General features: G+C 32.7%; 1 protein-coding gene across 1 annotated transcript; it reads left to right on the top strand.

The window, feature by feature from the left end:
- Window positions 1-8,601: 8,601 nt before the first annotated feature.
- LOC149578308 (uncharacterized) lies at window positions 8,602-12,033 on the top strand. The gene has a single exon (XM_089828211.1). It carries the CDS (start codon window positions 10,007-10,009, stop codon window positions 11,519-11,521), a length of 1,515 nt encoding a protein of 504 aa, XP_089684337.1. The 5' UTR covers window positions 8,602-10,006; the 3' UTR covers window positions 11,522-12,033.
- Window positions 12,034-12,374: the final 341 nt, after the last annotated feature.

The following is a 12,374-nucleotide window of genomic DNA, read 5'->3' as shown; positions in this document are numbered from 1 at the left end:
GCTCTTGTCGTTTTCAATCCTTCTACAATGGAGACAAATATCTATGTATTCCACATGTCTAAGAATATAATGATGGCTTTTTTGGGGAATGTGAAGCTAGAGTGATGGAATCACCTCCTCAATCCGGTCGATGACATGACACGTATCACCATTAGTAGATCGATTGGAGAGGGAGTGTTTGATTACGAAGAAACCTAGAGAATGAATAGTAGCATCATTGGGTCTTTTATTGGGTGCGCAATTCATGCAAAGGTTAACTAGGGAGATACAGTCAAGTTATGCAATGACATTTTTAGTCCAGTATGGAGAAAGCGATTGGAGAAGGCAGTTTTTAGCATTGATGATAAATTCTGCATCCCCCTCCTGGAGAAGTACATGGGTCTTCCTCTAGGTGCATCTAACCTAGAAATGGCATATCGACAACAAAGTCTTATCATCAGGGATAATTTGGCCTTTTATAGAGAATGGCTTCGTATGGAAGCTAGTATCCAATTCTCACTGAGATGGAAGAGAATTGTGGAGGACGAGGGTAGAGAATGGTTGACTAATTACCTCCATCTATTCAATGCTTATATTTAGCCTGGTGTGAATTTCGACGATCTTGATGCTCTGGAGTTTCACACGCCAAATTCCAAAAAGGCAAGTAGGGCCAAAATTAACCTTTCATTTTCCCCTAATTTTATAGTAGATAGGCCAAATGATATACCAGAAGTTATCATGGTCTTTTGGAAGCAAAGGAACTAGGGCTGCTAGGTATAATATTTTGGTTGTTAAATAGTTAGGGTTAGTAATCCACATAGTCCCTATTAGTAGAGGGTTTTGGATATGATGTATTGTATATATGAATATATAGTTGCAAAAGTGTATGGCAGATCTGTAATATGGGTCTCTTTTGGACTTTGGTATGTTGGGGGATTATTATATTTGTATTTGAATTTATGAACTCTAATATTATAAAGTATTTCATATTATATATGCCTTTTTAGTAATCTTGCCTAAGTTTTTCCTTATTCTTTCTATAGGAGTATGGCTTTTTGTAATTTCCATGGTTGAGAATTGATGATGATATATATGGATCTTGGTCTATTTGTGTATTGTTCATAGAATAGGGTAGGTTTGCTTTGTTTAGCTCAGAATTAAAATCGGTTAATTAGATGGATTTAGATATGATATTGATAAATTCAACTTAGCTTCTTTCGATAATCTAAATTTGTATAGCTGGTAGATTTAATGAATGTAAGCCATTTTGTAACGTATTTAATGCAATCTTCTACTAATTATATCTCATGAGAGTTGCTGGGAATAAGGAACTATTGTTAATATGATTTATGTTGTTTGGGTTTGAGGTATAGTTGGTTTTACTCTTTTTAGACAATGGGTGACTTCTTCAGTTTGGATATCCTACTTTAGCATAGCATTGTTCAACGTTGATCTCATGAGATTGTATGATTTTTACCTTAACTTCAGATATTCGTTTCTTTTGGTCTCTTTGGTGTTTAGTTGATGCCCTTGTTCAAGGACTCTATAGTATGGCTCCCTCGGTCTATTCTAGCTTTTTTCGTATGTGTTTTTTTACCTCATTGTTCTTTTTAGTTGTATTATATTTAGATGGCTATATATATCTATTTGTTTTGGCCTCTAATCTATTAGCCTAGTTTCTATTTGTTTATTTTTAGTGCTCATATACTCGGGCTCTTTTGGTATTGTTTGATTCCACTTCCAAGATTAACTTTAGATTGCATATTTTCGATGAAGAGGTTATTAACTAAAGTATTCCTTAAGTCTTTATGTTCATCTAATTACTATGTAGGTATCTAATTTTTCCTTTTCTGTTTCTGTTTCTCGAGATGTTAAGTGTCGATATTGGTATTTGTTCCTTTTCTTTATAATTTCTCCTTTTACTAATTATCATTTCTTGAGGCGCTAATTTTTGGTATAGATATTTTAACTTTAACTTTATCATAAATGGAAAATCAGTCCCGTTCGAATTATAGGTTGGAGGATTGATTCCTTCTAGCCTTTTCATGTGCTCTTACTTGATGATCGTGTAAGTTGACTAGGAGGAAGTAAATAAGGCATGAGTAATATGACTTCATACAAGTGGTTATCTTCTTCATACATCGGTAAAATTTTAGTTATGTATTATTAAACAGGACCGTGTCTTTATTTTTCCATTAGGGGTATGCCCCTATAAAGGATGTATATTAATTTTATTGAGTTCACTAGGATATGCCCCTTTTAAGATGCAATAATATAGGATGTCTGTCCCGAGCTAGACTGGAGGTTTTCTTTTCTGTTCTTTCCTACCAGTGCCCGTTTGAACATATAAAAGCTTTTGTAATTCTTTTATTAAATTAATAAAATCAATCAAGGCTTCGACCATTTACTGATTAAAAAAATAAATAAAAATAACATTTTAAATCAGTCAAATTTAAAATGTTTTCTCTTAAGATATAAGATTAAAAACTTCAATTTTGTTAAAGAAAATATTACAATTTTTTTAATGCTCATTACGATTGATGAACAAGGGGCACAAGCGCCAAAGTTCCTGCCTTTAGTGTCATGGGTTTTGAGGTTTCAATTGAATCAAATTATATATATAGAATTTTCAACATTTAGTGACGATGACATATTCATAAACTACAAACTTACTAAACATTGTACACAAATTAAGTGCATACAAAATTTGATTTGGTGAAAGAAAGATTAATGAAAAAAGATTGTAAATTGTTTCTCCTTTGTGTGGTTTTCAATTAAACTAATTGTTGACTAATTTTAAATTTATAAGCGATAATATCATAAAGGTTAAGTCACTTTTGCACAACTTAGAACTTGGTTGAATGTTTCAATTTGGGATGCAAAATAAACTATATATATTTTTGTCAAAAGTATTTTTGTATTCTTACATCTTTAGAATGTAAATTAACTATTGTAATAATCTTTAAATGTAAATTTACAACTAATAAATAATAAATGATTTAAACATAAAACAATAGATAATGATAAGAGTAGAAAAATACATTTTATTGTGAACTTGTATAACATATTTAAATTTAATTTATAATATATTATATAAAAAATAATTTCTTATTAGAAATGTTAGTATTAAAATTTAGATCATCAATAGTTAACACTATTCACATGTTTATATATTTGAAAATAAAAATACTAAAAAATTAAGAAATAAATAAAGTTGGAAAAAAATTTATAGTATTTTTATCTACTTTTATAATATTGTTAAACATTTTATATTTTTCAACGTGATTTTATTTATTTTTCTTGGTGAATTGTATGTGGCAAAATTGTAGATGGGTAACGCTCCGCCAAGGGACCCAAAAGAAATGACCTAAAGTTTTACTAAGTTTTTCAAACATCTTTTTTAAAACAAGAAAGATAAACCATACACACCAAACACATAGTAGCGGAAGCAATAACATATAATCAACTAAAAGTATACATAATAGGTTACATTTCTTAAGGATCCCATGACGTTGAATTACATATAAATTTAGCTAATACTAAGTCTAACAACTACCACATCCATATGAAAGAATAATAGAAAGTCCAATGTCCATAATATACATTTGTTCTGAATGCCTCTTGGCAAATTAATTCAGAATGCTTAATCATCCATTGTACATGTCACAAGGTTTGAAAGGCTAAAAGAATATACATATGTAGAAATAGAAATACATCATTCTCTTCGGATCCATGATACAAGTACAATAAAATAAATGAAACCATCTACCATGCACGATACATCCATCTATCATAAGATAAATAAACATCCATCATAAAACACAATTAACTAAGTGTGTGATTCCTCCCAACCGTCAATAGCATCATAAGACCATCGTGGGTCCTAGCCATCTCTCGCGCGTAACATCCCAAGCAACCAATCAGATCGGCGATACTATAGTAATAGGGACGTCACTACTAAAAATACTACAACATAAGCATAATGAAATCTAACATACTAGAATAAAGCCTAAGATGATCTTACAAAGTAGATAACATTACCTATCACATGATAATCATCAATATAAGGAAACATGTTAGTAAATAAAATCATCTAAAAATGATAAACAAGCATCCCAAGAAGCTCCAACCATAGTGACTATGAACAGATCTCAATGGTAAGAGTAAAAAATGTACTACCACCCAACTGCATAAACCTAAATGGCTCACTCCCACCATGCTGAGGAGATAGTCTCAAGTCCCAAATAGGATATCCAACAACATATCAAAAGTACTCTCTAAGTAAGTAATCTAACTCAAAGATTCTAAGACAAGTTGACATCTAATTTCCAGAGGCACACAAAGACATGTAGGAAACCTACTCTGTAAGCGGGCAAGTGTCATCACATGAATCACGCTCGGAGTTACCCGAGCAGTCCCTAAGGACTTCCAGGTCCCTAGTGATCCCATTGTGACCACTAGTATCCTCTCGTATTGACAAGGCATATTACAGAATGCAAGGTTGCAACCAAGCGTTCTCTCTACTCTCATCCTAGAGATTTGTACTAGCACTCGAGGCATGGGCGAGAACATACAATTAACTCTTATTAGGTTCATTTTAATCCCCATTTAGTGTAATGTTTTCACTTATTAAACAGCTTACAATGAGTTACCCTAGCAGCCACTTAGGGCCCTGACCCCCATTGCAAGCCACTTCCCGACACTACATGTAGATAACCTACTCTAGGCTCATAAAATCACAAATCAAAGAATCATAGTAAAATCACCTCAGTCCTATACAAGCGATTGGAAAGCATCAAAGATAATCCACAATAATCACATAAGTTCTCCACAAGCAATTGGAAAGCATTAAAGATAAATCACAACATCCATCAGTTCTCAATGAGCAATTGAAAAGTATCCCAAAATAATAATATTGATCACAACTCAAAATGGTCAAGTCAGACATGTCACAGCATGACATCACCAAGAACATAGAAAACACTTTAGTCCCATCAAGGCAACTAGAAAGTAACCCAAGTATAATTGATTGAGGACTCAAAAATGGTTAAGTTAAATATCTCATAGCATAAATCTTGCTATCCCACAAAGACATTGAAACACAGAAACCAATAATATAACACACTCAACATAGAGCATACCATCACATGTCATGGTTGGGTAAAAATATTCAAGATCGAGATCAAAACATCATAACATCACAATCACATAACTCTCGAGCCTCTGGTAAACGTCCTAAATTGGTCAACAATCTAGTCAACCCCAAACCCCAAACATAGACATCACACAGAAAATAAGACCATCTCACAGTTGGGTTTGATTTGAAAGCACATAGTTTTGAGTTAAACAATAAGGTTACAGTTTTCAGTGTTTGTGTTCAAGTAAATAGTCTTATAGTTCACCTTTACAATTAACCCATTTTGTTTTTAAATAATTCACAAAGTTACCCCTATTTGATTTAGGTTAATTTCCTAAAAATGATCTAAGGACAAGTTATTTATTTAACTTATTAAGATAAGTAAGTGATTCCAATCTAAACAATATTATTTTAAAAAAAATTCGTTTAGCTTTATTCATCATTAATTAAATTTAATTAAACTAATTTTAATTAAAAATCTTCACATTAAACACCCATAATAATATCTCTTTAATTATCAATTTATTAATATTTAACAAAATCATTAATAAGTTAATAATTAAAATTAACAATATTTAAATATATTTAATAGATTATTAAGTTATCTATTAACAATATTAATTACCAAAACCTAATAATTAAAATTTATTATTAATTTATAAAACTATATATATATATATATATATATATATATATATATATATATATATATATATATATATATATATATATATATATATATATATATATATATATATAAATGAGGTTTATTAAATTTACAATTTAATACATATCACATAATATAAAATTTTAATAAAATAAAAAAATAAAATAAATTAAATTAAAAAAAATGCATACATTTACAAGTGTATTTAAATGCCCACTGACCTGACTGCTTCACGTGGCATCGCAACAATTCTACTACTGCTATTGCAGAGTACTGCCATGTTAGCAGTAATACCTGCTGTCGCAGCAGTAGTGTTTGTTGCGAGTACCAACACGATGGTGGTAAGGGAAGGAAAGGGGGTAGGGGGTGGGTAAAACCTGCCCCTCCCTAAGCTTAATTTAAAAAAAAAATTATTTATTAAAAACTTCAAAAAAATTTCCCCGAATGTGCACACGCATTTTATTTTATTCTAAAATTTTATTATTTAATTTTTTTATAATAAAATTTAACCAAAACAATCTCCTTTTAAAATATTTTAAATATATATATTTTATAACATTTATAATATTATTCTGATAAGAAAAAAATAAGTGTATCCATTCAAATTTCTAAATTAATTTAAAAATAAAAATAAAAATTTCAAACCTTTTCTCTAGATTAATTGCAATTTCCTTTTTACCTATGGATGAGGTTTTCAAATTGATCTATTTTTCTTACCATCATATTATATAGATGAAATACAATACAAATAACATAGATTCAGAACAAGAGAGCGATAGGTTCATACAACGAAATCCAGAGATTCAATTTCAACAAACACAAAAAAGACAAAATTATCTAAATAACATAATTCTAACTGGGTGAACGAAAACTCGAGAACCTACCTAGCTCTGATGTTAAAATCGCAACGCCCAAAAGATTTGTGAGAGAATTTGCTTCTATCCAAAAACTTCTCTCTAAAACTTTCCCCCAAAAATTTCCTTCCAAAATTCACTTCCAAATTCACTTCCAAAATTTGCGTCCAATTCCTCCCTCGAAAATGAACCCTCAAATTGAGATAAAGAGTTCTCTCTTTAAATCGGGGCACTAATTGTGCGTTCACCCGGGGGAACTCCGTGCTCATCAGACTTCAACTCCTATTAACTTTTCTTAATCTCTTCTTTATCTTGCATTAATGTTTTTTATGCACGTTAATTGCATTATTAAATAACTTTATTTAATTTTCACTTGACTTCGCTTTTAATTAATTTATTAAATTTATTCTCATGCGCACTTAATGCAATTAAAATATTTTTATTAAATATAATTGTTTTATCTTTTAATTAATTCCTTATATTTTCATTTCATGCAAACTTAAAACTTTTTAATAATTTAATATCTTTTCACTTTTTAATTTATTTTTGAAACTTAATTGATAAAATATTTATTAACTTAAATAATAATAATATTTAGCATTTATTTAAAAATGAACTCTAAATATATTATTATTAAATTAAATAAATATTATCACATTCCAAATTTATACCAACTTTTATCTTTGAATATTAATTTAATTAATTTTCTAATTAATTAAATATAATTAAATATTAAAATATCATAATAATTTTTTATTAAATTAAATTATTAAATTAATCAATTAATTAGACTTAAATAATAGAAAATTTACCAAAGACTCATAAGTAAAATACGAAAATTCATCATAGAAAAACACATACAAAATCAAATAAAAGGGTTAATAATCACGAATTAACATCATTTGACGCATTCAGAAGGTACTTGACTCAGATACTTGTCCTGATTTTCAATTAGGACAAATGGCTTAAAGGTTTAGGATTTGGACTTAAGAATCTATCTCCCTTCTCTTACCATTGAGATAATGCGATAGGGTATGCTCATCTTAACAATTCAGGGAAATCGATACCCAGTACCTACAACCTGCATAAAATCCACACATGTACAGACAATATCCTAAGCTAAACATACAATGGTAAAAAGTGGTGCATCGTGTAGATCTCGACTAGCAAGTGACTACGACTCCTTTCTTTAACCACATCAGAAACACCACACATAAAGAAAACAAACACGCACACCATACAAATGCAGTATGGGTAAGTATCCATAAGAAAACACATATAATGATCCATCTAACTAAACATCATCAATAACTGAAAAACACTATAATAATCATAATGCATACATGAAATATAAAGTATCAAGTAATCTCATCATAAAATCAACTGAATGTAAAACAATATCTGATAATCTCAAAACTAAAGCTACTAATCATCAAGCATAAACCAACCTAAAAAAATTTGGCATTGATAATAGAAATGCGAGCTAAGGACAAGCACTACAAAATGAGATATGATTGAGTGAGATGAGAATGTGGAAAAAGAAGAAGTAATTAAGCGCTTTTAATGATCTTGCACCATAGATAATAAATTGCATTAAATGATGATAAGATATTTTTTGAATAATTAAAATTTAAAAATACTAATTTTTCATTGTTTTTTTGAAAGTAGCTAATATAAATTTAAATAAAAATATTATTTATATATTTTAATTTACTGAAAATTACCAAACTTTATCAAATCCAACAGTCTAAAAACTCTTTGAAAGTGATTGGCTCAAATTAATTGTTATTAGTATCAAATGACACCGATAGTTCTCTAGCCTAAACCGGATAATAAATTTATAGAAGATGTATTTAAAATAGAGAGTTGAGTAAAAGTAAATAGAACATATTGTTCGTAAGTACAATGTACTATTGTCAAGAAGCGCATACAAAAGGGAGGGAACCGGGCAGGGCAGATGGCAAGGTGCAAATAAGTTGCACCGAAATTATCTTATACTTCTACAATTCTGACTAGATTATCCCTATCTGATCACTGAGATTTCTGTTTTACAATCTTAAGAGGGGAAGGATTTTTTCGCTTTCCCGATGGAAATATCCACTCAAAATGGACGGACCATAAGCTTTATCTTGTTGTCTTCAACAAACAGAAGAATGAATTAAAAAACAGTGGTAGTTCATGAATGTTGAGCAAAAGTGAAAGACGGCTAATTTGTGTTCTTGCCAAGCGGAGTCGTCGAATCCATCCATCTGACAAGAAGGCGAAAAAGTGGATGCCCACCTGGACATGCTGTCAGCTCCGTGCTCTCCACGCTGCCTCCATTGACGGTTTTCTCATTGTGTGAAAACCATCAGCGAAATCTAGGGGCCCATTTTACTCAAGAAGCAATGCTAATCCGGAGGCTAATGGACAACCCACGAATTCTGCCCTAGGTAGGTAATCGTCATTTTCATGTACTGGTTAGATAAAGATTAGGCCCTAAATAGTTGCCCTTATTTTTATGGTGGTATTGGTTTCCGGGTTTGCTGCGGTTTGACGGTTTCATTTGGTGCTCCCATTAGTGTTTTTCTCTTACCCCTTTTAAAAGTGACGGTGCAGCGGTAATTGATGTGGACCCGCATTGCGGGGCCAGGGTTTATTGGTAACATCTATGAATATAATATTAGGATTTAGATTATACTTCTTGAATGCATATAAGGGCATTTACATTCTGCATATGGAAGGTGTGCATAGATTAGTCGAGCAAGAGGAGGTGAAAAGTAGATATTTCCCGAAGTAAGATTGAAACTTGGAAAACACGCCATTGTTTTGGGATGGATTGAGTGATTAAAGGGAATATAATGGTTGGATTACTAGATTTATGAGAAGAAGCCTGTTTTCAAATATTTAGGAAATGTTTTCTGTGCCGTCTTGGATTGTGTGGTGGTTTCAGAATTGAATTTTGGTTCGGGTTTGTACTTGTTGTTGATTTGTGCAAAAACTATAGGTGGGTTTAGTTATTTATGTTGGGAAAAGATCTGCTGGATTGGGGCTAGAATTCTTTTGTTAGGTTATTTCCAAGCAGATTAATTGGTAGTTATTTGGACCGAAAGTCCAGTAGAATTTCTTTTAGAAAAAGTTCTGGATTTCTGTAAAATTGTTTGGGTTGTCCAATTCGATTCCCTTGAATGATTTGGCCCGCCTACTAAGGTGTGCTCTTTGAGTTAAAGCCAAAGGGAAAGATATAAAGCATTGAATTTGACACCATTTGAATTAAGCTTTCTTCTACTGCATGGTAGTGAGCTTAAACTAGCTATTGTGCGAGAAGGTTTAGATACAGTAAACTTGGAGGGCTTGACCTGCAAGCCCAATTAAGTAGTTTGCAATCAAATGATGAAGGGCCGAAGAGAACTTGTGGTGAAGGAGTACGACAACTCTTATACTACCACCTTGAGTGGCAAGGTCCTTCACTCTGATAAACATAACCAATTGGGTTTGAATTCCTCTTTCCCACATTTCAGTCTATTGGATAAGAGCAGCAATGACTCTTTAACGCCTGAAAACTCTTCTGGCAGTCCATATGACGTCTCTGCACGTTTCAATCCACCCATAGCCATTGTCCTTGTTGTTCTCTTAGGTGTTTTCTTTTTTATGGGTTTTTTCTCAGTCTATGTTCGTGGATATGCCTTATTTGAAGAGGATAATCCCAGGAGGGGAGATGGTGGGAATGGGAGGACGAGAACTTCCCAAGGACTTGATAGAAGTATAATTGAGACCTTTCCTCTGTTCAGTTATTCTTTGGTAAAGGGTTTGAAGCAAGGAAAGCAAGCACTGGAGTGTGCAGTTTGTCTGAGTGAATTCGAGGATGATGAGACATTGAGATTGCTACCAAAATGTAATCATGCATTTCATCCTGATTGTATCGATATGTGGTTGTTTTCCCACTCAACTTGTCCCCTTTGCCGATGCAGTCTTCTTCCCGGACCCCATGGTGTAATACAAGGGCTTAGATTTGATGTAGAAGCTCAACCTCAGCAGGAAACTGAGCAAGTTGTGGTTGTTATTGGTGCAAGGAATGCAGGGCAGGATAGTGTAGACAATCAAGGCAGAGTACCAAATGAGATAAACAATCAGGGCAATAGAATAAATTCATTTGATGCTAGGGTTTCTAGAACAAGTGCAGACCAAGCTAGAGTTGACAATGAGCCTAGCACATCTGCTGCCAGTGTTTCTCCCATTCAGGGAATAACGAACAGCTTTAGGCCTCTACAGAAGCGTAGCCAGAATATTAGACGTTCACACTCAACAGGACATTCGTTGGTTAGCCTTGGAGGAGACCCTGATCGCCCTTCTGAATTCTACATGTCAACTGATGATCGATATGTTGTGGATTTCGCCAAAGAGCTCATTCAATCATCTAAGAGTGGTTTGCATAGAAGTTCTAGTTATGCAGCATTTTATCATACTGGGTCACCAGGCCTCTCCAACGACAAAGAGAAGCTTTGGGCGTATCCTTCGTCAATTGAGGAGGCACGCCCATGTTCAAGCAGAGTTGCAGGAGCTGAATCTGATCAAGAATTTACGAGGGTTTCCCAGACTCATTTCGACCCAAGAATCAATTCTGACCGATGGAACATTTCTCTCCATTCCCCAATCTTATTGAGAACTTTTTCAGAGCGCAGAGCACCAGATTTCGAGGAGCAAGAAATGGCTTCCACTTCTTCAACATCTCATGGGAGTAATCCACAGGACCTCAATGCTTTTATTCAGTCTTTCAAAAAGGGTTTCAAGTGGTTGCGAGGAAGAGATAAGAACATGGCTACAGTTAATGGTTCAGAAACTTCCAGGAGATCCTCCAGGATTGCAGAAGGAGGTGGGTTACGTGCATTCAATTTTCTGATGTGAGATTTTAAACAGTCGAAATTGTATTCTTGGGTTCATAGAGAGAAAGAAGAGAAACGACTTAGGTGAATTGCACAACAAACATTAAATACTTTGATGATAGGAAAACTTCACGCGGCCTTCGCATATAAAAAAGGAATTGAGAAGTACAGTTTCTGGAGGCAGATCCCAAGGTAGAAGCTATGTACCTCTAGAGAAGAAGCCAATAAATTATTCATTGTCTTGCCATCCATGGATACAAATCTGGAGTTAAGATATAAACAGAGCTGAATGACCTTCAGCCTTAGATATGAAGTAGGTTCTTGAACTGAATTTCATAGTTCAGCATTCTTCTTCTGAATCAGAACAAAAGTATCAACATGTCTGGATTTTTTTGTAACCTGTACAGTTTGTACATATAAAAATTGTCATATATACCCATATAGCTCAGGATGCATTCTTTTCTGTAAAGCTTTGGCTAAGAAGCATTTTTTTATCCTTTTGAATTTTATAGAAATTCTACACATTTTTAAGTAGCTATGCCCGTTGCTGTGAAATTTGCCTGGCAACATTCCAATTTTTGCGGTGACCCGTGTCATCTCGATGCGCAAGGTATAAAAAGATATGATTTAAAAGGTGTTCTGGTTGAAATATGGAAGGGAAAACTGTACAGTTAAACAAAATGTAGTCGTAGATTGAATTTTGAAAGATAAATAAAGGCATCCCATTTGAACATTTTATCACATTTCGACTCATCAGTTTTAAACTTCATGCAAAGTTGAAACAAGTTTTACATTTTTCCATGCTAGTCAAACATTTTGAAATTTGAATTTGTATATTACTACTAGTCAATCCTCTTAATCAAATTAGGTTAATG

The sequence above is a fragment of the Cupressus sempervirens genome, chromosome 1 (genome assembly GCF_028749045.1).
Source record: "Cupressus sempervirens isolate cs-2001-9-10 chromosome 1, ASM2874904v1, whole genome shotgun sequence".
Classification (NCBI taxonomy): domain Eukaryota; kingdom Viridiplantae; phylum Streptophyta; class Pinopsida; order Cupressales; family Cupressaceae; genus Cupressus; species Cupressus sempervirens.
Note: the sequence above shows the minus strand (reverse complement) of the source record. Positions and strands in the feature narration are given on the sequence as shown.